The sequence below is a fragment of the Stigmatopora nigra genome, chromosome 4 (assembly GCF_051989575.1).
Source record: "Stigmatopora nigra isolate UIUO_SnigA chromosome 4, RoL_Snig_1.1, whole genome shotgun sequence".
NCBI lineage: Eukaryota > Metazoa > Chordata > Actinopteri > Syngnathiformes > Syngnathidae > Stigmatopora > Stigmatopora nigra.
The window spans coordinates 13,875,856-13,903,188 of NC_135511.1; the positions used below are offsets into that span (position 1 = coordinate 13,875,856).

Below are 27,333 nucleotides of genomic sequence, written 5' to 3' on the forward strand. Positions count from 1 at the left end.
AAAGTTAAGTCGTTAGTGTAAAATGGGTATATTTGAACTCAATATCTGCATGAATACATATATTTTACGGTGGATGTGTGTAAAATACTCACTTAATTTCACAAAAAACTGTCTTATCATGTTTGCTGACTTCAATATCAAAATACATTTTCAAAAGGCTCTGTAATGTATACCTATTTAATTGGTAGCCCCGAAAACACAAAGAATATCTCAAAATCAGAATACCCATTATTGTAAATGTACATGTATGTCAGTAATATACCGCTAGGCAGCAGTGTTTCCATATTAGTACTTTTTGTGTGTGTAGATTACAGTAGTATATTATATTGCCAAATTGGACTATAGATAGTATTTGTCAAAATGGAGACCATTAATCCCCTAGATGAAACATTCAAAATGATTGATTGGTGACTTATCTTCCCACTGTATATATACAACTAAAAATAGATATAATAAAATTAAAGCTGACCACTTAAACCTATTGCTAAATAATACATGAATCCTCAAATTGAGGCAAATTGGTCATCGGCATTTGACAGGAGGTTCCAAAAGGGAAACCCATTAATAAAAAGGAGTCAGAAAATGAAGAGAAAGCGCAGCATGATATATTTGACATGCACTTTTCTTTTTGTTAACACAATCTGTTAAGTCAATAAAGTCAGGGATAAGAATCTCTTGAGCAGTAAGAGCCCATCATTTCTTGACTAATTACAGTATCTACATGACAGCTTATGTGAACATGTGTTCAAGTCTTCAAGTGGGCGGCGGCAGTGTGTGTGTGTGTTTGTGTGTGAGTCAACAATGACTGACAATTCTATCATATAATCCTTGTTTTTGTTTGATACAAATGATGTGTGCATGTGTTTGTGTATAGCCTTGCAAAACCAGGAAACATTTTGAATCTAAACACAAAGTCCCATCTCTCTTTGTACAAATCAATTTAGCAAAAAAATCTGGATCTGGAATAAAGGATGATCATTGTTCTAAATAACTTGAAAAATTGCTATGTTTATATGCAACTAGCTCAAAAATGGCACACATTCATTAAGGCAAACATTTGTATTTTTGTATTTGTTTTGTAACTATTTATTCACACAATTTTGTACAATGGGGACAAAATTAAAATACACCAGCCCGTAATTAACTGAATTTTCTTTTGCAGAAAACAAAAATCTGAGTTGAAAAAGTCAGACCAGGGATGCTGCGACAAGTTTTCAAAGCCCACCAATGGCCGCCTCTCAAAATATCAAGGTAATTGCACTACTCGCTTCCTTCTAATATAGAAATACCTCTCCATTACCTTCTTGATTTTGGACATGACGTGAGCCAGTTTTCAGTTTTAGTGATGCTTCTGGGTCATCAATGTCTAGTAGTGTTATTTTTTTGTACATCTTTGAGGGTTCTGATAAGCCCGAATTTATGTTAATGATCGGCAATAGTTATCAAATCCAAATCAAAAGCCTTTATTGTCATTTAACACAGCTGCATAAAACACAATTGGTGGTGTTACTCCACAAAGTGCATTTTCCCAGTAAAACAAACCATAAATAAGTCATATAAAAATATATATAGTCACATCCCGGCAAGGTAAATTCAAAAATATTGCACATTGTTATTGCACACCCCAAATTTATTACACAGAAGGGATTCTGTGTCGTGCTAACGTAAGTTCCGAGTCCTGATAGCGACTTTAGCTTGGTCTCTTTGAATTTCAAACTGCATACATGAATGTGATTATTGACAGCTGCTGCTGCTGCTGCGTGGAGAGCAAGCAAATAGTTAGACGGGGAGGTGCATGGGAGGTGGGAAAAGCTTAGCTTTTAAGTGGAGAGAGAAATAGAGCGAGAGAAAATGAGAGAGAGAAAGAAAGAGACCTCTGTACGATCTGCTACATTTCTATGCCATCCCCTTCTTCTCTCTCTCTTATCTCCCCTTAACCAGGATGTCATGCACAAATGTGATGAACCAGCGAAGCTCTCAGTCTAGCTGGCAGCTCCCGACCCAGACCCCACATGCGAGCCGGACCAGGGGGTGCCGTGTTTGAGGAGCTTTGGGGGATCTCTGCCCTATTCGGCTGCATCGGTTTGAGTAAGTACCTCATTTGTTCGACTTAAAAAAAAAAAAAGCATGATGCACTCGTCGAATTGAGCTGCAGAGCATGGCGTCTCGCATTTCCTAGCGATGGAGGGGAACACTTTGAGGATGGGATCGCGTTATCGTGGTTATCTTCTGCTGCCGTTTGAAGAGCGAGCAGCATTTTTTTTTTTTTTGTCACGACAGAGACGCCTTGTCTCGCGGCGCTGGGCTCGCCGTTGCGTACTCTTCTGCCGCGCCGTCGGTGGAATTTCAAATGATGTCCGTCAATGTCAAAGTGGTAAAAGTTTTGACAGGGAGCGAATGCCGTCTCTCGGCCTATCGCCTTCCAAATAAGTCTTAGGGTATGTACGGTCCAGGCTGGAAAAGTCAGAAGGGAAAAAAGTGATAAGCGGAAGATTGGTTGGAGGAAAGTATCTCTATGGTAACAGTGGGATGGGGAATGATAGTGGAGGGCTCGCTCCGGCTTTCTCTTGTGCTTATTCAGCTTTATTGCAAATTATTGTATCAATTAGATTTTTTATAACAGAATTAATTTCTGGGGAAAGAAGAAATTAAACTTTTGTTGGTGGAGTGGTGTGATGATATGGCGCAATTCAGACGTTGATTGTGTATTGTTTACGTTCTTTCATTCCTTATTATAATTATGTAGAGACGTGGTGGATATTATGTTTGGAGTGGAAGGAATAATTCTATTTTTCTTATGTTGGGAAAGTACAATTATGATTGATGGTTTAATAATAATGTTCCATTTTTAATTGATGTTATTGAAATCTAGTGGCGGTCTTTGAATTTCCTAGCCACGCCTTCAGCTGTCGGAATCAATCTAATCCTCCAAAATTATTTTATGGCTATAAAACCTCTACTGCAGCTACAGCTGCAGCACAAAAAAATCATCAATAATACCCTCATACAATTGAAATATTTAGGAATATAGCCATATTTTACTCACCAAAAATCATTTTTAACTGTACACAATATCCATCCTCCTTTCTTTCCTCCTCCTCCTATTACCTACACTACACCATCACATTACAGGGCCTCAGAGGTAACAGTTGGAAAAAATATATTCTCTAAAAACAGGTCTAATTAAGGACTTTGGGGAGGAGGGGATAGTTTAATCATACATTTATTTATTTATTCATATCCCCAAAAATGTGGCCATTATGCATTGACGCCACATGCCTCCTGGCATAATGCGACTGAGGTTATTTGTTTGTTGGAGTATTTGTTTTAGTAATGCAGGACTAGGGCTACATAGCATAAATGGACAAAACCCTATTTTTCATCTGCACTTTATGCCTCTTGTCCATCTCTGACTCACACGCCAACACATGATTAAATCCATGGAGAAGACCTCCTCGATGGTGGTCAAGTGGAATGTTGTTATAGTCTTTGTTGATCACATCTCTGTGAATACACAATGTTTGCCGAGCTGTAGTTATATTGAGTTACGTGTTTTAGTAAGAGAATCCATTGGTCTTGGTGGCCAGAGAAAATGTTTACAGAATTCTTTTGGTCAAATCTATCATTTCACTTGTTTCAAACAGGCTAAACATCAATTCTGTGGTTTTGGGTCATTGACCATTTTAACCATTTTACCGTGAAAATAGTAAGTATAAATAGGAGTACAAAAGTGGCTATATAGTATTTGATGTGGACCCCAATTGAAGCAACTCGACCCCTCAATCGTTGGGTAATATATTATTCAATCAATATAAAACCAAGTGAGTATTACTTCAAATTTTGATAGTCGATTCATCATTTGATGTACTGTGGCATTTAGTGACCCTGTAAACTTAAACATATTAAAAATTATTTTGGTATGGGAACAGTAAATATAGTTTGTTTTTTAATAAATAAAGCAAGTATTATCATCATTACAGTAAATAAAAAATCTCAAGTGGCTAAATAAGAAAAAAAAGATTTTTTCAGTGGAAAAAGATGTTTTTTTTTTAAATTCAACACAAAACAAAAAGTAAAGGTTAAAATATTTTGATTGCTGTTCTCCTCAATCATAATTTAACTTTCCTCAGTGCGTCATTTATGTTTCCGATGCACAAAAATTAGAAAAAAAATGAGATTGGGGTAGTAAAATAGCAGATAACATGATCTATATTTGAACCAATGAGTCAACTAATCCCCAAATATGATCAGTGGTTACTTAACTATCAAACTCAGTATTTAAAGAAAACCCAGTTATGTGATTTATATATCACAAAAAAGTATATTAATGTATTTTTTCTCCCCTTCAAAGCGCATGTACTGTAGTCTTAAATCACTGCCTGTGATCTTTCTGCGACGCATCTCATTTATCTCCCGCTGCTCACAGACGGCACACAGAAGACGGGACACATGGACCAAAAGAACGCAGTCCATTGCTTTGAGAACTGTCAGTAACAGCAGCAAAGTGGGCTACACTTTATTTCCACAAAACAAGGAAGGCGCCTGTACATGAGACTGAGACGAAGGAACGTGTAACTGTAGAGAGAAGTGTATGCTTTTAACACCCTGTTCATCACCATCTTTATTTCCCTTCCCTCTACATCACGTCGCCAGCTAAATATATCCAGCGGTGGTGTGAAACGCTGTAATATCAACAGCAGCAACCTATTTCCAGCAATTCCGAGCTAAAAATAGGAACTGCTTTGTTTTGCCAACTCAACAAGGATCTCCTGAAGCACAAAAAGCTATCATTATATATATAAATATATATTATTATAGCTATTGAGTTGTTGTTGTTTGGAATGATTTTATTGTTGACTAATTATCATGACTAAATAACATGTTTTTAGGAAATGGAGAGTAATTAGTTGACTGAGCCTTTTAATTTTTACAGCGATTTTTCTAAATTCTATTAGCAAAGTAGATCTTTTCTTAGCCATATTTTGCCACTTTTCTAGGAAAAAAGATTCCACTTTTGTAAGATTTCCAGGATAATTATTCCACTTTGAGCAAATATACATTTTCAATTGGGTTTAGGTCTGGATTTTGGCAACATTATGCAGAAATGTCCATCAGAATCTGGACGTTTTTGTCAATACGTTTTAGCCAATCAAATGTGAGCATCATAAATAGCTTTTTTTTTACACAATCACATGTACATGTGCTCGAATCTATCAGTGGTTGTGTTCCGATATGTAACTAAACATAACTTTGTAGTGCAAATTTTATTCAATTGGTCAATTTGGTGAAAAATCGAACAAACTGAGGACTCGGGTTAGGTCACATGATTAAGTTTTTTGCTCTCTCTGCTCTGTAATTATTCATCCCGTTGCGCTGCAAACAAGATGGGAGGCTGGAGTGGCTATGCTCAGATGTTGGAATAATTCAGCTCTTTAGATAGACAAACTCAGCTTTGAGGAAGTACTTTTTCATATTTCTAGCAAGGTTGGATTATGTTTTTAGTGGGGAACAGTGTAAACCTTGCTCGCAAGGCCGTCTTAGTCATACATTATTTGTATTGCAGTCTGTTTTCTTGTCATTATTGAGTAATCTGTCCATTCTCAAGTTTATTTTTTTATTAGCATTATTTTAAAGAAATGGACTGAAAGACCCTAGTTTATTTGGTAAAAGGTGTACAATGCCTTAAATGGCCACATTGGAATATGTAATGTCAAAATGGTAAAAGTGTAGCCATAACCATGTAGCAGAATATCCTTTTTTATTTTATATATCCGAGATTGCCGTTATGTTTACTTGGTTTCATCCACTTATGTAAATCTGGACTTGGGTCACGTGCGCACTGCAGACGCTTAACCACCATTGCTGATACATGCAAATATCAACTGACTTGGAATTCTAAAAACAGAAAACTAAGTTCTTTGTTATCAACTGGGATGCAAAGCTGAAAAGTTTTCTTATGTTTCCAATCATTTTTTCTTCCCATTATCAGCTTGTCTGAAATCTGACTTGTAGAAAAACAAAGCCAAAAGAAAACCAGCTAAAACTTGGGTAGAAAAAGATAAATTCCTTTTAAAATTGACACGATCGATTAACAAATATGTTTCTTCTTCATGAGTAAAATGGATCTCTTTTTCCTCCATCAGAACAGAAGCCACAACCATCAATTCCTTTGTAATAACAACTGGCTTTGGGTGCATCTCAATCTCCGCCTCTTCCAATTGCTAGACACATGTCACAGGTGCGGTATTATTCCCTTGCTATATTAGAAAAATGTGAAAAACATCTATCATTTATAACCTGGGGGGTTTAACACTGTAGTTTTCCCTATAAATGAACATTATCGTCTTGATTTGACTGAAATTGAAGCATTTTTTTCTTTTATTGTCTCTGTAATGTCGTCATAGAGAGCCTAAAATGCTCTAATGCTGTAAAATGGTTGTGTTATTGGGATTTTCTTTTTAATTTCCAGGTAGAACAGGAAATATTACTTGTACAAAGAAAGATGTCGGACTTGGAATCGGTATTGCAGCAGAAGGACATTGAGTTGAAGGCATCAGAGACTCAAAGGACCATCCTTGAACAGGACCTGGCAACCTACGTTACAGAATGCAGTGTATGTACAAAAGTCGCTAATAATACAGAACACAGAAAAGCCTCAAATTCAGCATAATGTGACTAATGAACAGGATGCATCTTGGAAATTCTGGCAAAACCAAGAGAAAATGATCCAAAATGTACAGGAATTGACCCAAAAGTACCCTCAAATGACAAAGTGAGGGACACAAAATGAACTCATTAACTGTTATTGACCCTCCCAGTCCAAATGGATTGGATGTCTAGCACCGTCAATGAAGGTTAACTATTCTGGCTAAAATTAAAGTGGTCCGTCCCTCATGAGTTTGAGTTGGCCCGCAAAGCAAACCGAGTTTGACACCCCTGCTGAATAATGTACAATATGCGGCTATTGTTTGTCTTTATGGCGATACTGTTTTATCTGGATTTCAGACTTTGAAGCGGAGTTTAGAACAAGCTCGTACTGAAGTAACGCAGGAAGATGACAAAGCATTGCAGCTCCTCCACGACATCCGTGAGCAGAGTAACAAGCTACAGGAAATTAAAGAACAGGTCAGAATATTCATCATAATATGTAGCCTGTTTATTTTCTAAGGCTATTCATGTAGTATGGTTCACAAGTAATTAGGAGATTATAATTTTTATTTCATTTTACTAAGTTACCCGACCCATATTTGTCTGATTATCAGTTTGAAATATTAGCTTTGATGATTCAATCCAAGGCAAGAAAACTCCACCTTCTTACATTTGCTATCATTGGAAAAAAATCCAACAATATTTGTATGCATAGCCGGTGGAGTGAGTGGTTAGCACGTCGGCCACATAGCTCTGGGGTCCTGGGTTCAAATCCAGGGCATGTCCACCTGTGTGGAGTTTGCATGTTCTCCCTGGGCCTGTGTGGGTTTCTTCTGGGTACTCCAGTTTCCTCCCACGTTGCAAAAACATGCATGGTAGGCTTATTGGACACTCTAAATTGCCCTTTGGTATGAGTGAGATGGTTAATTGGTTGTTTGTCTCCTTGTGCCTTGCGATTGGCTGGCCACTGATTCAGGGTGTCCCCCGCCTCTGACCCGGACAACAGCTGGGATTGGCTCCAGCACCCCCGCGACCCTAAAAAAGGGGTTTAGAAAATGAGATGAGATATTTAAGCTTTACATTTTTTCCCATTAGGTCAAATCAATGACTTTAATGATTTTTTTTCACTCTATTTTTAAAAGGTGAAATAGAATCTACCCTCATATACACTTTTCCCCTACAACTGCTCCTCCACCACCCAAAACATAAACTATTTAAACTCAGTTGTTGTTTCTCTGTTGGTGTAGTTGTCACATTGTCACAATAACAAGATAGGAACATCCCCACTCTTTTATTTTTTATTAAAAGAGTCAACAGTTTTAGAAAAAATAACTAAAAAGCATTTTTTTTGTCAACTGTGGCGCCGGTTACCAAGCAGTGAATACATTGTGCAATGGTTGCTATGGTGACGAAAGAGAGCGAGAGAGCTCTATACCTATGAGCGAAAAGAGCTCTGATGCAGTGGGCAGGCTGGTCGTGATTAGATGCTCAGAGAGTTCGTACTGTTTCTGGAAGATAATTTTCCTCCGCGTTTTGTCCAGAAATCAGCAAAGAGAGCATTTTGTTCTCTGATTAGATTGGAAAAGTACTGCTTTGTGATGTGAAGATAGCACCAGATGATGAACTGCCATCACTATTTGCAGCATTCATCTTCCTTTGAGTTGGCGGGTGACACATTTACTTGGAGTCTTGTCAAAATGAGTCCATGGTGAAACTAATTGCAATTTTAATCCGTTATATGTAACACAAAAAGATTGAAACATTGCATTCTGTTTATTCAACTAATGTCAGGTTACAAAAAACAGAAAATACATTCAGAATAGGCCAACTTTTAGGGATTTATTTGGTTATTTGTCATTTAAAATAGTGGGATTTTGTTTTAAGGATGCATCTGACCAGCTTTGTTGGAATTTAAATGCACAAGTCTGTTATTTACCTTAGTTCAAACGGTACCTTGCTCTGTGTATCCACTGGTGGCTCTTTGATGGGTATTTCTGCCAGCTAAATCCAGCATTTCATCTTGAGAAGCATCTGTCTCCCACGCACGTCATTTGACTGCAGAGTTGGGCATTTTCATGCTCAATCCGTGCAGTGTGGGATCGACAAGTAGTAAACAGTGAAGACTGATTCAGTGGCAAAAAATAGCAGCTTTTTCCAAGACGGTCAATTTCTTTAACATTCCAGTTACGTATTGGTCTCATCCTCTTCACATTTGTACCCAATCGCATACTTTGTATTAATTAAGATGCCAATGCTAATTAAACTCTACCACAATTAGCCCAAAAGAATGAACGCGCTATAATGTTGTGGGGTATCGCATAGTAAAAAAATGGCTGCCGATGCGACCTTTAAAGGTTAACAATGTTAATGAAACGAATAAGAATACATTTCCTCTCTTCTCTTTCCATGAAGCTTCAAAGTTAGGAGATGCTACTTTTTATTAGCGCTATATCATCTGATAAGAAGGAAGCCGTGTAATTAGATCAAGGCTGTGATGCATGACCACTTTTTGACAGACACGGCAATGCTTTGACGACGGCGCTTGGTAATTAATACGACATTCCTCGCTACTAAAGTGTCTGACAGAAACAGTTTGGAGTTGAAAGATTTTTCTACTGTCTGTATTTCTTTTTTTATTCCCGTCATATCCATCCAGTTGGAGCGCCGTTAGCTGCATCACTTATGGATGAATCTGCTTACTGAATGATGCAGTAGCTTCTAACAAGAATGTTTTTTTCCCAGACGGATTTAGGTCGTACATTTAGACTAGAGGTAGGGAACCTATGGCTCGGGAGCCATATATGTATGGCTCGGGAGCCATATATGTATGGCTCTTTCCATAGGTGCATATGACTCTCCACTAACCTGAGAGGTAAAATATGCAGATCAGTGGTGAGAGAACTTGGTCCCGAACGCACCAATAGTAGCGATACTGGCGTTGATATACCTCTAGCACCATTTTAATCATAATTTAGTTTTTCATTACTCTTCTGCATACATAATCTCATTGATACTGATTAATTAGCAACAGCATAAGAATGTTTTCAAAAGAATTCGGAGACTTTTTGTACTTTAGAAGTGGTGAAATGACCAAAAAAATCACACATTTTCATCTATTTTTACTTTTCAATTCTGAGAGTGGCTCTCAAGAAATAACATTTATAAAATGTGAATTGTTTATGGCTCTCTCTGTCAAAAAGGTTCCCGACCCTTAATTTAGACAAACAGTAACCCTTTTCCCGATTCCATTTCGTCAATTTATATTTTTTAATGATGGTCATTTGTGAGATTTCCTATGCAATCTTGACTAGACTGCGAAATTGCGGATACTCTGCTGTGTAGCGTCATCTTATAATTTGACATCCGCCTCTCTTTTTGGGTTATTTACTACTCTTTCCAGCACTTATTTTGGTCTATTCAATTCAGGAATATCATGCCCAGCTGGAAGAGATGCGAGTTTCAATTCGCCAACTGGAGGAGGACTTGTCAGCCGCCCGTCGCCGTAGCGACCTGTACGAAGCCGAGTTGAAGGAGTCTCGGCAGGCTAGCGAGGAACTGAAGAGGAAGGCTAGTGACTATCAGCATCGATTGCAAAAGGTGTTACACTTTCAATTTTATGCCTCTCATTTCGCTAGGCTGAAAACGCTATTCCAACTTTCACTTTTTTTTTTCCTCTCAGTGGTAGTTGTTCTTTGAGAGGAAAGCCAATCACTCACACTCACTTGACTTTTTCTTTTTTATTTGAAATAGGCCAAAGAGCATGGAAAAGCAGAGGCAGATGAGAACATCTCCAAGCTGGAAAAGGTACTACTTCAGAGTCTATTTCCTTGACTACTTTTGAACTAATTCAGGCTTGTTAGCTGGGACGTCCTCCAGCACCCCCACTTAAGATGATAAGCAGAAGGGGAAATATATGAATGAATTTAGGTCAAAGTTACAGCCGGCAAACTGTGATTTTTGTTTTCTAGACCAATTCAGAGCAGCAGATGAAGCTCCATGATCTTCAAGACAAGCTTACCAAGGTTTCCTTGTTTAGAAATGAACTTTTTACGTTTTGTAATTGAAAGACATCATAGAAATATGTTTAAATTGTCCAAAGTGAATGACTTGTACATAAATATTGAGTTAAATGGCATATGATCTCAATTGGCAGGCATTAAAATCCAGTTCTGAAGCTACAGACCATCTTCATAGCATGAAGATGGCCAAAGAGCGAATGGAGCGAGACCTAGAAAGGCTCCAAAACAAAGAAGACTCCAGTGACAGTCTGCGAAGACGACTCCGTGAGACCGAGGTGCGTAAAGTTTGTATCATGTACTCTGCAGAAAAATATATGAATGAACCGCAAAGTTTAATTTTCCTAGCTACAAATAAACAATGCATCAAAATAGGAAAAACTGTCCAAACTGTCAATGTGATGACCCTACAATGTTTGCATATGTGTGGATATGTATGTATAGGATGGTAGAAAGACACTGGAGAACCAAGTGAAAAGACTGGAGATTGTTGAGCGACGGGAAACCAAAATGAAGGACGACATTCATAGCAAAGGCCAGCAGATTCAGCAGATGGCAGATAAAATTTTGGTAAACTTCCTTTTTATATCTAAAATAATCCAAACATTTCTTCAAAAAAGGTCAAGGCTTACATTGAATTCCTCATCTTCTCAAAAAGAAGGAACAACTGCTTGTCTATGTTTGCCCTGTCACTCTGAGGTTAATTGAAAATCTCGGGAATGGATAAAATACTCATTCGGTCTCACTATCTCTTGACAGTACAAAATGAGTTAGTCTTTGACCTGTGTTTTTCCGACGGGGTGCTCTGCTTCCTTTGTAGGAACTTGAAGAAAACCTGCGAGATTCCCAAGCAACAGCCCAACGAATGGAAACGCATCTGAGGCAGAAAGAGAAGCTGTATGAAGATAAAATTAAGGTTAAATGAGACCTTATTTGCTCACTCACTGGTGCAATGTTTAGCAAAAATCCAGCGATTGTGTTGGAGTCGATCTGTAGCTTTACGCCTCTTTCTCTATTATGCCGTTAAATGATATCCTTCTTTTGTGGGTTGCATGGCAGGTGCTGGAATCGCAGATGAAGGCGGACATGGCCGATAAAGAAATGTTGGAGTCCAGTCAAAGTAAATTTGAGGAGGAGGTGAGGGAGAAATGCAGCATCATCAGTGACCAGAAGGCGGTAAGGCCTGACTACGTACTTTTGGAAGTGGCACTATTCCGGGCATATTTTCACATGTATCACACTGACACAGATTTCCTCTTTAGAATATATGGTTTTGCTATTATTTGTCAAAATTGTTCTACTACTTATCATTTTTCATCTAGACTATAAATGCAATGGAATCCAAGATGAACAGTCTGGAGCAAAGAATTGCCGAGTTGTCTGAGGCTAACAAATTAGCGGCTAATAGCAGCATCTACACTCAGAAAAATATGTAGGTAGTCATCACTGTATATTTCAAGTGTACTTTTTTTATACGATGATCTGATGTGAACTCAAAAATATAGAAAACTTAACTTTTACTAAGCATTTTCCACATGTCAACACGCCCAGGAAAGCCCAGGAAGAGATGATCTCGGAGCTTCGCCAACAGAAATTCTATTTGGAGTCTCAGGCTGGGAAGTTGGAAGCCCAAAATGCCAAACTTGAAGAACATCTGGAGAAAACCAGTCATCAGGAGCACACCCACAAAAGTCGAGTCTTAGAGTTGGAAACCAGACTCAGAGAGGTTCGTATATTACAGATTGGTTGATGTTTACAGTAATACCTCGCCACTTCATGGATTCACCTTGGATCCCTTAATTAGTATCTATGAAAAGGTTATAGTGTAGGAACAATAATACAATCATGGGGAAAAAGGGCAGTCACAATTTTCTCCAGATTCAAAGTAATACATTTGTATTCTCTATTAAAACCCTAAATTTGGAGGTGAAAATTGTGAATCAGGGGGCTTATACGAGAGAAATCGTAAAATTCAACGATTTTAAGGCAATTTTAAGGGTACGTTCTACAACAAGGGTTTCAAAAGACCAAATAATACTTTATAGAAACCATGAAAACACTTCCTCAATTGCGGTTAATCACCTGTTGCAGCAGGTTTTGGAACCTATTAACCATGATAAATGAGGTATTACTGTGATATTCTTTTAAATGGTAATGTGGATTCTGTCTTCTTAGATTGGACTGGAGCACGAGGAACAGAAGCTGGAAATCAAGCGACAGGTGACAGAGGTAACGCTGTCGTTGCAGGAGCGCGAAGCCCAGATCAACAACCTGCAGGCGGCGCGCCGGGCCGTGGAAAACCAGCTGCAGCATGCCAAAACTGAGCTAGAAGAGACAACCGCTGAGGCTGAAGAGGAGATTACTGTGCTCAGAGTGAGAAGCTAACAGAAAAAAAGGAGATTTGCTAGAAAAAGGGGGCTCTATTTTTGGAGGCGGCGCATCATGGTTTGGAAACCTGACCGCCGCTACTGTACTGTGAGAATTCAGCACTTTGGCGTTGCCAGGGAGTGCCACCGACAACCATCTTGGCCTGTCACGAAAATAAAGCCTTAGATATTGTTTGATGCCATATTACACTGATATGAGATTGTGATTGTCTGATATGAGATTGTTAAACTTTTCAGGCACACAGAGATGAGATACAAAGGAAATACGATGCTTTGAGAGACAGCTGTGCGGTAAGCAGCATAGAATATTTTATATATAAATTTTTTTACAAAAATATACTAGCTGTATGCTAGAAAACAAGGGTACTGGCTTTAGTGTATCCTCTGTATACACTAAATCCCTAATGTCATTAGGTACTCGGACGTTTGGTCGCCCGGACGTTTGGTCGCCCGAACGTTTGGTCGCCCGGACGTTTGGTCGCCCGGACATTTGACAATACGACAGAGAGTTTACCGTTGAAATCAGCTCTCAAAATTGTATTCAGCCGGGCATGTCATTATCATGCAACAAAAGTGTTGAAGTCGTAATTCTAGTCTAATATTGTGAACAAGGTGATTGGACACCCAAACTTAGGTACCTTGTCTTTATTCTATGTAAATTAGTTTCCAGAAACAATGGCCTAAAAGTCCACCTCTCCAATATTTATTCTCGGTGCTTTCGCATCTCATTTAATGTATACTACGTAATTTTCATGGCAAGATATTTTGTAAGACAGACATGTGGAGGCAGCATTCAACCCACTGTTGACTTCTGCACCTGCACTCAAGATACTGCCGCCATTCTCCCGCCTCGGGGGAAAAAGACGTTCTGAATCAAAACGCTTTTATACACATAAAAGATCTGCTTCTCCCGCACCCTTGACGATATGCACGGTACAAGCTCCCCGCCGAGCTAACAGCGGGGGGCCCAGTTAGCATACCACCTCATCAGACTACAACTGCGTGGAGAGCAAGCGTCGTGAGCGCGGATGATTAAGATGGAATGAAAGGGTTGACTTTGGGACTTTTTCGTTACTCGGTGCAGGTAATCACGGACCTGGAAGAACAGCTGACCTCGCTGACCCAGGAGAACGCCGAGCTCAACCGGCAGAACTTCTACCTGTCCAAGCAGCTGGATGAAGCTTCAGACGAGAGGGAGGACCGGCTGCAGCTCAGTCAGGATGTGGACCAGCTGCGGCGAGAGGTGGCTGACAGGGAGATGCATCTTAACAATCAAAAACAGGTAGGCTAGCAGCTGTACTGTTTTGACAGGTGGAGGATGTGGGATGCTTGCCAACGTTTTGGAGTGCAATTAATGTTTTTTTGGGGGGGTAAACAAATATGCAACGCTGGAGGACATTTTGTCTTGAAAATTCTCTCAAAATCAGCCTTATTTTCGGATTTTCTTCTTACATATAGATTAGATAACTTTATTCATTCCGTATTCAGTCATTGTCGCAGTAGCAAGAGGATGAGAATACAGACATAGCAAATACATTTTAGACATAAATGAATAGGTAATACATTAATTAAGTAATACATCAATATTAATATGTTCATCAGTTTGAATGCGACATTCAATCTGGTTTATTTTGTACATGTATGGAAGAAAAAAAGAAGGCAATGGCAAATTTGCTCAAGCCATTCTTTTGGAAAACTGACAAATTCTGTCTTAACAAACTATCTGAATTTTTGTTTTAAGTCATGTGATTTGGCTCTTAGGAAGAGGAATTGGCATATCAGAGAGGTCAATAGATTCATTTGAAATATATATTCATCCATATATTTTTAGAATTAGTTGAAAGACAAATTGACTTTGAATTTAATCATCTTAAGTGTGGGTGTAGATCGGCCTCCAATTATGGAATGACCAAAATGTTAAAATAATTGGTCAAGCAGAATTGAAGTCTGCATATTTTGAATCATCTCCACCGAACTGCCCTATAACGTTCCCATGTATTTATATCAGCCACCAATGTTTTTTTCTTTCTTCTTTTCCGTGCCGTCTGCTTTCCCTTTCCACCTCCCACTCATAGTCAGTCAGACGGCCAGATTTCACTAACATACATTATGTGATAACTCCACAACCTGTGACAGAAGACCAAGACATCACTCCCAGTTCTGACAGCACAAAGTAGAAATAGGCAGAGTTCTCCATGTTGTAATCTGCTTGGCGGCGACGAGGAGGCCGCGCATTGCGCGTGCCTCTCCGGTGGGAGGACGCGCGTGGGCGTCCACTCGCGCGCTCGGTCCTGCCGGTTGTGTAACCGGCAATGGAAGGCATAGACGAGGGATAGGGTGGTGTGTGGGAGGGAGGAATGTGTCATCGCATCACTCCCAGGTCGTGTCAGCTGCGGAAGCGTTGGACTTCAGAGCTTCGGTTAGGCTGTGCAAGACCGGCACCGGCTATATTTATCCCCCAACACTTGAAAACGGCTCTTTGCGTAGGCCAGGCCGGTGATGCAATTTCTCTCTGTCAAAATTGGGTATTTAGTAGGGGTGTCGTCAACAGGAGCCATTGAATTGACAAGGAAGACCTGTATCCCAAACGTTAATATTCCCAGTGACCATTTGGTGTTGTCGACAACAGTGTAACACAATCCATCCTTAGCCTAAACTCAGCTAACCTGACCAAAATTATATTCATGAGAGAGAGTTTAATATCTAAGAGAGAAAGTTTAATATTTTAAGTACTGTTTAATATCTAAGTACTGTTTCATATCTAAGTACTGTTTCATATCTAACTACTGTTTAATATCTAAGTACTGTTTCATATCTAAGTACTGTTGAAACCAGCTCTCAAAATTATATTCAATAGAGATTAATATCTAAATATCTACTGTTTTCAACAGTACTTGGATATGAAACTCTCTTAGATATTAAACTCTCTCTCATGAATATAATTTTGAGAGCTGGTTTCAACAGTAAACTCTCTGTCACCATTTGACCGGCAACCAAAAGACCGGTTACCAAACGTCCAAGCACCCTTCCTCATTTGCCTATGCCCAGGGCCGGCTCAGTCTCTAGCCTTATTGATAGCATCTATTCCCCCTCCTTTCTGAAAATGTGACCAATTAGTTGTGATACACTTCTGGAATTCCCTTAGAAAGCATGAAGAAAACATTCATGCCAGCATGCGCTAATTAGCAGTTATGAAGGCTGATTCCACTCCATTATTTCCCTCCTGCAGTTCATTTATAACCTCATTCTACAAATGTGATACTATTCTCTAAATCTACCAAAATGTGTGTTTTCAACAGAATCTGGAGACACTAAAGACCACATGCACCATGTTGGAAGAGCAAGTTATGGAACTCGAGACGTTAAATGATGAGCTTGTAGAAAAGGAGCGGCAGTGGGACGCCTGGAGGGCAACACTTGACGAGGAGAAGAGCCAGGCGGAGAGGAGGACCAGAGAGGTCCAACGGATGCTGGAAACAGAAAAACAGAACCGGTTAATACCCTTCTTTTTATCCCCCCTAAAGCACATCCATACTTGTGCACTGCAACCATTATTTAGAAACATTGTTTTGACAGCATGTTCAGTGGGCCTGGCTCTAATCTAATCTAATCTAATCCCAAAACCTGTTGTTTATTTGGAAAGAATAGTAAGTGGCCTTCTCTTTATCGGTAGCTATTGTTTGTTATTAATGTGATTGCCTGCCTCCACCTACACTCGATGAATGCAAATGGATGATTCGCTTAAGGGTTCGTCTATTTTTGTTCTGGATCAGTTTATTTCGAAAAACAGAGACAGTCAAGGCCAGGAAAATCTGATGTAGAAAACAAAATTCACTTTTAGAAAGTCAGAATAGAGATCCTCGTGATACCGTGATGTGTGTTTTAACATGGAGCATTTTTCGATGGCGTTTTTTATTCTAATGAGCGTTCCTTGCGGTATTATTGCGTCTTTTAGGCTCCGCGCCGAACAGCGCGGCTCTGAGTCCCGTCAGGCCGTGGAACTGGCCGTGAAGGAGCACAAAGCCGAGATGTTGGCCCTGCAGCAGATTCTCAAAGACCAGAGACTCAAAGCCGAGAGCTTGGCGGACACCGTGAGTTTTTCCTGCACGAAAACGACCAGCGTTCGACACCCCGTGCGCTCAACTTGGATTGAAACGACCGCTTTTTGTTTCCTTTCAATTTAGTTGAACGATTTGGAGAAAAAGCACGCCATGTTGGAGATGAATGCACGTAGTTTGCAGCAAAAGCTGGAGAGTGAACGAGATCTGAAACAGCGGCTGTTGGAGGAGGTTTATTCAATATTTTCACACATTCTCATCACAGATTTCTCTCAAAAAAACATATTTTGACTGCCTAGCGCGTGGCCTTGGATTTTTTTCCGCATGGCAACCGTCAGAATGAACACAACACGCACTTTTGTCTCTTTGTGGTAGATGTCAAACACGCAAAAAGATTTCATAATGTGACATTTTTTGCTTTATAGCAAGAAAAGCTTCAGCAGCAAATGGATGCCCAGAAAGCCCATATTTTCCGCCTGACCCAAGGCCTTCAAGATGCCCTGGACCAGAGTGACCTGCTAAAAACTGAAAGAACGGACCTGGAATATCAGCTGGAAAATATCCAGGTGCTAAAATGAACATCTTATTTTCCAATGTTATTCCTTGTGAGCCATACTACCAATTTAAAAGTCAAAATACATACATGTAAACGAGTGCCTTATCAATTTTTTTGTAATTTCACCACTTTTAAAGTGGAAAAAAAATCAATGTTTTTTTAATATATTCTTATGCTTTTGCTCATCAATGAAGATGCTTTCCAGAAGTGTCTACTGCAAAAAAATGGAGATTAAAACAGTTCTAGATGTAATATCACAATTCTGTCATCAGCAGTTTCCATATTTTAGCTCACAGGTTAGCAAAGAGCCAGATGCACTCATCAAAAGAGCCACATGTGGCTCCTGAGCCATAGGTTCCCTACCCCTGTTATAAAGTATGAATAGTATACACATGTTGTATTTTTTAGATTATAAATCACACACTGAAGAACATTTTTATTTGATCCTGAAAAAGTTTTTTTTTGGTTCACAGATAGAAATGCCACATTAACATTTCCATATTATTGCAATACAGAGCAACAATTGAGTCATTCTTTCGGAAGCCCAAGATTAATTCTTATTTTCCCACACCTATTATTTTATATCTTACTCTAGGTGACTCACTTGAATGGTAGCTGGCTATTAAGCATCCATCACTGTTTTTTTTTAGGTTTTTTTTCCAAATCATGATTGTCAAAAAGAGCTGTTTTCTACAGCATAGGTTAATGGATTGTTATTATTGTATATTATCACTTACGATCCAGTGTTTGTCTTCACCCTCTGTCAGCTTTTTATTATATTCAGAGCTGCCAACCTCCATCCACCCTATTTAAGTACACTAAGTAACATGTGATGGTGTGAATTTTGAGCCATTTTAATTGCAAATTTGGTACTTTTTCGAAATGGTTGCTCCTAAAAAAACAAATTTTGTTGACAATTTTTGGGGGATTTACGGAGTTTTAGGAGGTTGTCAGGACTCCATTGCCTTGCTTGTCCGGAGCAAACTCCTGAAATTCCGGAGAAGTCAGCAGGTCTATGTATACGTATTGTGCTCTGTGAGAAACTTGGTATTTGAGGATGAAATTGACGGCATTGTTGATGTTCACTTAGCTCCACCTGCAGGCTGTATACTCCCATGAGAAGGTGAAAATGGAGGGCACCATAACCCAGCAGACCAAGCTCATAGACTTCCTTCAAGCTCAGGCCCATGGTGGTTCAAAGAAGAAAAAGGTCAGCTGACAATCATGTCTAGGCCATAAATGTGCATGTTGCAAGACAGTCTGCCCTTTTATGATAATAAGACAAAAAAAGAAACACACTGGACATTCTGCAATGGATAATTTAGAAATATACACATTTAATAAGATTTTTAAAGATTTTTTACAGATTTTTTTAAAATATATTCATCTTTTTTAAAGAAATCTTTTTAAATAAATGATTTAAAAATCTTTTATTTTATATCTGGCTGTGTTCAAGAAAATCACTTAGATAAAAATTGCTAATGACTTGATTTTAAAGGTGAAATCCGGGGCAGCCAAGGATGAGTCACTTCTTGCATAAATTCTTATTAAAGCTCCTACTAACTTTTCAACACACTCCTAATGAATTATTCTTTCAATCAAAAGCTTGACCCTAACCTCCACTTCTTCTCTGCCCTCTTCCCACATACCCTCTACCTCTATCCTCCAGGGTCTTTTTGGACGCCGACGTGAGGACCTTCTGGCTGCCATGGCTGCTCAGGCTCAGGCTCAGGCCCAAGCCCAGGGGCAAAGTCAAGGCCAGGTCTCGCCTGTATCCTCCATCCAGCCTGTTCCCCTGCAGCACAGCGACATAAAGATGGCGCTGGACAAAGAGCGATCTCGCTGTTCTGAGCTTGAGGACGCACTTCAGAAAATGAGAGCAGAACTGCGATCTCTCAGAGAGGAAGGTGATACCAATTCACATTTGCAGCTCCACCACTATCCTAGTTAGTGTATATAACCAAATTAAATACCATTTATATACATAATTAGGGAGATATGATCATTTCAAAAAACTATGTTTTATGGCCACTTTTAAAGTCGAAAATCCGAAAAAATGACACAAAATCGGATGTTCAGTTTGCTGTGAGCTTCAATCTGTTGCCATAGTAACTAAACCTGAAATGGGGTGTGGCCACACAAGCTCCGCCCCTGACTTGAGTAACGAGGCAGGTCAACCCCAAGAAAATGGAGGCCTATTTACTGAATGGCAAGATTTTAAGCGAGATTTTGACCAAAATGGATTTTCATCCTAGCGCTGCAATACAAGGACCACAGCAGCTCCACCAATCCAGCAATAGCACGGCAGCAGATGATCATGTCCGCCATGGTGAAGTCTCCCGAGCACCAGCAGGCCCCGCCCAGCCTGGCGCCATCCAACTCGGGCCGGAGGAAGGACGTTGCCACACCCGAGGGTGAGTGAGATGTTGTTGACATTTTCACTCAAGACGCCAATGACGTACGATAATGCCCCCTTTGCCCCTTACCTGCCCGCTCATGTGGAAACATGGAAAACATTTTGCCTATACAGAAAAATAAACCAACAACGACAACAACAGAAAAACACATGAATCCGACAGCAAAGGATGCTCTCTTATTGCCCTTTTTTCTTTCACACAACTTTCAGAGAGAAGGAGGGTCACTTTTGAAAGTAAGTTTCCCCAAATTCCCAATTCCTGCAGTTTTCTCCCTCATTCCTTCCCCAAACAGCCAGATTTTTCCAAGTTGTGCATGTCGACACAAGTATTTCAGAGATCATGTCATTTCCGGATAAAGTGACTTTTTCTGGGACCAAATCTAGAAAAAAATGACAATTTCTCTATAATTCTTCAATAAAAAAACATTGAAATTATATCTAACGTCGGTTATATACATTTTTAGCTCTGCAGTGCACAGCTTTGGAAATCTGAAGCATTTTTCTCTTGGTTGCTCAAGCTTAGTCCCTCTGATTTGCAGAACTCCACATTGTTTATCTGCCCATCGCATTTCCAATCCAGTTACTCTTCACTTCAACACAGGTCCAACTGGTTGCTAAACGCTGCAATGCGCAAAAGACTCTCATGAATCTCATGAATAATCCCAATCTCAAGGTATTATTCAGTCACGCCGGTTAAAAAAATTGCATCGATGAGGATGTGGCTGTCAGAATTTTCTCGCAAATACAAGAACCCAAAATTTAGAAAAAAAGAGTAAAAGCATGCAGTGAAATAGTAGTTTTTTGGTGACCAAAATATGGCCACTACAACCACCTTTGAAATTTGAAGTGACTGCATGATGCCTTTAAACACACCCAGCGAGCAAAGGGTCAATTTCCCTTTTTTCCCCACCTCGATCTTGACCATTTTTTTTTTTTTTTTTGGAAACGACTTCATGCAACACTGTACATATAGTGAGACGTAACAAAAGCCCCTGTCCTCACGGTGACCCTGTTCTGGTTGTGTTCAGAATATAGCCGTCGCCTGAAAGACAGTCAGAGGGAGAGGGAGAGGGTGCACCACCACACTGCACACCGCTTCACCGTGGGACTCAACATGCGCGCCGCCAAATGTACCGTGTGCTTGGATACGGTGCACTTTGGTCGACAAGCCGCCACCTGTCTCGGTGAGTGACAAAATTCTTCCCGGCAGCAAATGAACGGATATTGTCAATGCCAGCTAATGAGTTCATTTTGGACCATTTCAGGTTATTTACTGTTGACACTGTTCTAATAGATTGTGGTAGTTTTAGTAGTAGTAGGAGTAGTTGTAGTAGTAGTGGTTGTTGTAGTAGTAGTAGTAGTAGTAGTAGTAGTAGGAGTTATGGTAGTAGTAGGTGAAAGGCTGATTGAGTTAAATGTTCAAACAACCTTATTCTTCATCCACTGCACTGCATTAACTAATTAATTAATTTCTGTATTTTTTATTATTATTTTTAAACATTTTGGCAATGTAATACTATAACTTGGTCACAAATGTTGGTGGCCCACTCTTTCAAAAGACACATTTGGCAAGAAAATTAACGTTGCGCTCAGTACATGTTCTCATGGCATTTGTGCTTTTGTGCTATTTTGTCCCCGTCTTCAGAATGTCACGCCCTCTGCCATCCCAAATGCTCGCCATCCCTTTCGGCAACGTGCGGCATGTCCAGCGATTGCTCCCTGCATTTGTCCGACGGCTCGTGTCGGGAGAAAGGCAACTCCTCGTCGGGCCAGCATAAAGACGCCAACGGTCACCCGCATATGGAGGGATGGATGAAGCAGCCTAGGTTAGAAAGGAGAACACAACAAATGAATGGAAACATTTAACTAACATAAAAGCTTCCATGTAACATGGTGTTTGATCTCTTGGAGCTGATTTTAAAATGAAAATTGATGCTTCTTCCTTTACAGAAACGGAAAGCGAGGCCAAAGCTGGGAAAGGAAATACATGGTCCTGGATGGAACAAAAGTCTCAGTCTATGAGCTAGAACCCAGAGAAGGTTACTTCTAATTTAAAACCTCAATACCTTTTGGATGACTCTTTCACTGTGCTTGATTTTGGCGCCTTAACTTATCTTAACTCAGATTCCCTCAAACCTCTGGAGGAGTTTGACTTGTGCATGTCTGATGGCGAAGTCGAGATTCACGGAGCCGTTGGAGCCACGGAGCTACCCAACACAGCCAAATCGGGTATGCACTCAAGAGTGTTTACCTGGGAAGGATTTATCCAATTAAAACAAAGTTGTCATCTTTCCTTAATAGATGTTCCATATGTACTGAAGTTGGAGTCTCGTTGCCACAGTCCTTGCTGGCCTGGCCAATCCATTTATTTCATGGCTCCCAGTTTTCCAGAGAAGCAGCGTTGGGTAGCACTCATGGAATCAGTCGTGGCTGCGGGTCGAGTCTCTCGAGAGAAGGCAGAGGCCGACGCAGTGAGTATTTCTCGTCTTTGGTCTGATTGTTGACACAATTTGTCGTTGTGATCTTTTCCATCTCTCACGATCTAATGCTAATTGCTTTAGAAACTCTTGGGAAACTCTCTTTTGAAGCTCGAAGGCGACGACAGACTTGATATCAACTGTACTCTTCCGCTAACAGATCAGGTAAGCTAATGACCTTACATTTTGATTTTACTTCCTCAAAATTTGGATGAAAATCTCGCAAGGTGATAGCACGCTCTTGCCTGGGGTTCTAGATAGTTCTGGTGGGCTCTGAGGAGGGCTTGTATGCCCTCAATGTGGTCAAGAACTCCTTGACTCACATTCCTGGCCTGGGATCAGTCTTTCAGATCACCATCATTAAGGAGATGGAGAAATTGCTGATGATTGCCGGTGAGAACCCGCCAAGGTGTTTGGAAATTTTCAAATTTTGGCATTTTAAGCTTGACACGCACCCGTTTTTCCACGTCAGGAGACGAAAGAGCGTTGTGCCTGGTGGAAATCAAGAGGGTGAAGCAGTCCTTGGCTCAATGCCACCTGCCCAACCAGTCCGAACTGGTGCCGTACATCTTCGAGACGGTGAAAGGATGCCATCTGTTTGCTGCCGGCAAAGTAAGATTTTATGGTAAAGTGAGCCAACTGGAGAATTGCCGCTGGAAAGTCGGGCGAGTGCCTTTTGGTCGTTTTCGCAGATAGACAACGGTTCCTGTATTTGTGCCGCAATGCCCAACAAGATCACCATTCTGCGCTACAATGACAACCTCGGCAAATACTGCATTCGCAAGGTGATACACGATACCTCACATGGATGGAAATTCCTCCTTTTGGTTTTTCCGTGGTTTGATCCGGAACAAAATAAAACCGATTTTTCTGTATGTGGTTAATTATCACATCCCAATTTTTTTGCAAGAATCCCATGATTGGATAACAAACACACACGTGGGTGAAGGTTGTTCAATCATTTTACATCTAAATGATTGTTTTTATTCTTTTAAGTACTCAACTGGCACTTAGTTGAGGACACATATTTTAGTGATGAGCTTCAAAACTGCTTTTATAGTCTAAAATTGTGATTGTTTCATAGGAAATTGAAACTCTGGAGCCGTGTAGCTGCATCCACCTAACGAGCTACAGCATCATCCTCGGGACTAATAAGTTTTATGAGATTGAGATGAAGCAGTTTGTACTCGAAGGTACAGTTTTCGACTACTATGTCGTTTTTTAAAAGAAAAAAGCCTTAGTGTACATGATCATTTTTAATGAAAATAATTCTTACTATACATTGTCATTTTTAAAGAACAAAAACATTACTATACAACATTATGGTCTTGGCTTCTATCATAGTTTCTGGGTTCAAAATAGGGGTCGTCGCATTTTTCAATCTGTGCCGTGTGTCGTCTTTCCATCAGAGTTCCTGGACAAGAACGACATGTCGCTGGCCTCCGCCGTGTTCGCCGCCTCCTCCCACAGCTTCCCCATCGCCATCACGCAAGTTGCCAGTGGCGTGCAGAAGGAGGAGTACCTCTTGTGTTTTCACGGTGCGTTAGTCCACACAAATCTCCTTTCTGAGAAGATAAACTTGGAGTCAAGTAGAGTCTTTCCAATCGTCTCGTCTGGCAGAGTTTGGTGTGTTCGTGGATACTTACGGACGGAGGAGCCGAACTGACGACATCAAGTGGAGCCGCCTGCCTTTGTCCTTTGGTGAATATTCTGGAAATATTAGTTATGGTTCATCTTATCTGGAAATTGCTCTGATTTTGGCCTTTTTTGTACTAAAGCGTACAGGGAGCCTTACCTTTTTGTCACCTACTTGAACTCACTGGACGTCATCGAGGTTCAGGGACACTCCGGTTTGGGGTGAGCCACCTTTTTGATTGATTTTCAAAGTGGATGTAGGACTTTGATTTCACACACGTGCTGTCGCTCGATACCGCAGTCCTTTGGTGTTGGCCCACCTGGATATTCCCAGCCCTCGCTATCTGGGCCCCGCTATCTCTTCCGGGGCCATTTACCTGGCTTCGTCTTACCAGAACAAACTGCGGGTCATCTGTTGTAAGGGCAGTTTGATCCGGGAGTCGGGGGAGCTGCAGAGGACCGGCTCCAGCAGAGGGTGAGTCAGCTTGAATTCTGTCAAATTTGGCGAAAACACAAAAAGAGCCTTACTATACTATGTCGTTTTTTTGAAGAAAAAAGCCTTACTATACTATGTCGTTTTTTTGAAGAAAAAAGCCTTACTATACTATGTCGTTTTTCGAAGAAAAAAGCCTTACTATACTATGTTGTTTTTTCGAAGAAAAAAGCCTTACTATACTATGTCGTTTTTTCGAAGAAAAAAGCCTTACTATACTATGTCGTTTTTTGAAGAAAAAAGCCTTACTATACTATGTCGTTTTTTGAAGAAAAAAGCCTTACTATATTATGTCGTTTTTTGAAGAAAAAAGCCTTACTATACTATGTCGTTTTTTGGAAGAAAAAAGCCTTACTATACTATGTCGTTTTTTGAAGAAAAAAGCCTTACTATACTATGTCGTTTTTTGAAGGAAAAAGCCTTACTATACTATGTCGTTTTTTGAAGAAAAAAGCCTTACTATACTATGTCGTTTTTTGAAGAAAAAAGCCTTACTATACTATGTCGTTTTTTGAAGAAAAAAGCCTTACTATACTATGTCGTTTTTTTGAAGAAAAAAGCCTTACTATACTATTTCGTTTTTTGAAGAAAAAAGCCTTACTATACTATGTCGTTTTTTTGAAGAAAAAAAGCCATACTATACTATGTCATTTTTTGAAGAAAAAAGCCTTACTATACTATGTCGTTTTTTGAAGAAAAAAGCCTTACTATACTATGTCGTTTTTTGAAGAAAAAAGCCTTACTATACTATGTCGTTTTTTCGAAGAAAAAAGCCTTACTATACTATGTCGTTTTTTGAAGAAAAAAGCCTTACTATACTATGTCGTTTTTTTGAAGAAAAAAGCCTTACTATACTATTTCGTTTTTTGAAGAAAAAAGCCTTACTATACTATGTCGTTTTTTGAAGAAAAAAAGCCATACTATACTATGTCATTTTTTGAAGAAAAAAGCCTTACTATACTATGTCGTTTTTTCGAAGAAAAAAGCCTTACTATACTATGTCGTTTTTTCGAAGAAAAAAGCCTTACTATACTATGTCGTTTTTTGAAGAAAAAAGCCTTACTATACTATGTCGTTTTTTGAAGAAAAAAGCCTTACTATACTATGTCGTTTTTTGAAGAAAAAAAGCCATACTATACTATGTCATTTTTTGAAGAAAAAAGCCTTACTATACTATGTCGTTTTTTGAAGAAAAAAGCCTTACTATACTATGTCGTTTTTTCGAAGAAAAAAGCCTTACTATACTATGTCGTTTTTTGAAGAAAAAAGCCTTACTATACTATGTCGTTTTTTGAAGAAAAAAGCCTTACTATATTATGTCGTTTTTTGAAGAAAAAAGCCTTACTATACTATGTCGTTTTTTGGAAGAAAAAAGCCTTACTATACTATGTCGTTTTTTGAAGAAAAAAGCCTTACTATACTATGTCGTTTTTTGAAGGAAAAAGCCTTACTATACTATGTCGTTTTTTGAAGAAAAAAGCCTTACTATACTATGTCGTTTTTTGAAGAAAAAAGCCTTACTATACTATGTCGTTTTTTGAAGAAAAAAGCCTTACTATACTATGTCGTTTTTTTGAAGAAAAAAGCCTTACTATACTATTTCGTTTTTTGAAGAAAAAAGCCTTACTATACTATGTCGTTTTTTTGAAGAAAAAAAGCCATACTATACTATGTCATTTTTTGAAGAAAAAAGCCTTACTATACTATGTCGTTTTTTGAAGAAAAAAGCCTTACTATACTATGTCGTTTTTTGAAGAAAAAAGCCTTACTATACTATGTCGTTTTTTCGAAGAAAAAAGCCTTACTATACTATGTCGTTTTTTGAAGAAAAAAGCCTTACTATACTATGTCGTTTTTTTGAAGAAAAAAGCCTTACTATACTATTTCGTTTTTTGAAGAAAAAAGCCTTACTATACTATGTCGTTTTTTGAAGAAAAAAAGCCATACTATACTATGTCATTTTTTGAAGAAAAAAGCCTTACTATACTATGTCGTTTTTTCGAAGAAAAAAGCCTTACTATACTATGTCGTTTTTTCGAAGAAAAAAGCCTTACTATACTATGTCGTTTTTTGAAGAAAAAAGCCTTACTATACTATGTCGTTTTTTGAAGAAAAAAAGCCTTACTATACTATGTCGTTTTTTGAAGAAAAAAGCCTTACTATACTATGTCGTTTTTTGAAGAAAAAAGCCTTACTATACTATGTCGTTTTTTTGAAGAAAAAAGCCTTACTATACTATGTCATTTTTTTGAAGAAAAAAGCCTTACTATACTATGTCGTTTTTTGAAGAAAAAAGCCTTACTATACTGTGTCGTTTTTTGAAGAAAAAAAGCCTTACTATACTATGTCGTTTTTTGAAGAAAAAAGCCTTACTATACTATGTCGTTCTTTGAAGAAAAAAGCCTTACTATACTATGTCGTTTTTTGAAGAAAAAAGCCTTACTATACTATGTCGTTTTTTTGAAGAAAAAAGCCTTACTATACTCTGTCGTTTTTTGAAGAAAAAAGCCTTACTATACTATGTCGTTTTTTTGAAGAAAAAAGCCTTACTATACTATGTCGTTTTTTGAAGAAAAAAGCCTTACTATACTATGTCGTTTTTTGAAGAAAAAAGCCTTACTATACTATGTCGTTTTTTCGAAGAAAA

The 27,333-nt window shown here is 39.1% G+C and overlaps 1 protein-coding gene across 2 annotated transcripts in view; it reads left to right on the top strand.

Moving 5' to 3' along the window:
- The first annotated feature begins 1,869 nt into the window (after positions 1-1,869).
- The window catches only part of LOC144195148 (citron Rho-interacting kinase-like), a 30,206-nt gene continuing 4,742 nt past the window's right edge, over positions 1,870-27,333 (top strand). The window contains exons 1-38 of one of the 2 annotated variants that reach the window (XM_077714564.1): positions 1,870-2,088; positions 6,144-6,238; positions 6,470-6,613; positions 7,006-7,125; positions 10,075-10,245; positions 10,399-10,452; positions 10,617-10,670; positions 10,802-10,942; positions 11,109-11,234; positions 11,485-11,580; positions 11,724-11,840; positions 11,987-12,096; positions 12,216-12,390; positions 12,840-13,037; positions 13,289-13,342; positions 14,136-14,333; positions 16,351-16,544; positions 17,007-17,142; positions 17,236-17,340; positions 17,535-17,675; positions 18,756-18,875; positions 19,335-19,572; positions 19,921-20,079; positions 20,292-20,315; positions 21,110-21,265; positions 21,727-21,907; positions 22,032-22,120; positions 22,206-22,310; positions 22,383-22,552; positions 22,643-22,723; positions 22,816-22,951; positions 23,031-23,170; positions 23,251-23,343; positions 23,643-23,751; positions 23,968-24,096; positions 24,179-24,259; positions 24,337-24,415; positions 24,495-24,668. In XM_077714564.1, coding sequence (XP_077570690.1) covers positions 6,230-6,238; positions 6,470-6,613; positions 7,006-7,125; positions 10,075-10,245; positions 10,399-10,452; positions 10,617-10,670; positions 10,802-10,942; positions 11,109-11,234; positions 11,485-11,580; positions 11,724-11,840; positions 11,987-12,096; positions 12,216-12,390; positions 12,840-13,037; positions 13,289-13,342; positions 14,136-14,333; positions 16,351-16,544; positions 17,007-17,142; positions 17,236-17,340; positions 17,535-17,675; positions 18,756-18,875; positions 19,335-19,572; positions 19,921-20,079; positions 20,292-20,315; positions 21,110-21,265; positions 21,727-21,907; positions 22,032-22,120; positions 22,206-22,310; positions 22,383-22,552; positions 22,643-22,723; positions 22,816-22,951; positions 23,031-23,170; positions 23,251-23,343; positions 23,643-23,751; positions 23,968-24,096; positions 24,179-24,259; positions 24,337-24,415; positions 24,495-24,668 — 4,607 coding nt within the window. In that variant the 5' untranslated portion in view covers positions 1,870-2,088; positions 6,144-6,229. The remainder of the gene's footprint in view (positions 2,089-6,143; positions 6,239-6,469; positions 6,614-7,005; positions 7,126-10,074; positions 10,246-10,398; positions 10,453-10,616; positions 10,671-10,801; positions 10,943-11,108; positions 11,235-11,484; positions 11,581-11,723; positions 11,841-11,986; positions 12,097-12,215; positions 12,391-12,839; positions 13,038-13,288; positions 13,343-14,135; positions 14,334-16,350; positions 16,545-17,006; positions 17,143-17,235; positions 17,341-17,534; positions 17,676-18,755; positions 18,876-19,334; positions 19,573-19,920; positions 20,080-20,291; positions 20,316-21,109; positions 21,266-21,726; positions 21,908-22,031; positions 22,121-22,205; positions 22,311-22,382; positions 22,553-22,642; positions 22,724-22,815; positions 22,952-23,030; positions 23,171-23,250; positions 23,344-23,642; positions 23,752-23,967; positions 24,097-24,178; positions 24,260-24,336; positions 24,416-24,494; positions 24,669-27,333) is intronic. The other variant, XM_077714565.1, reaches the window with a different exon arrangement.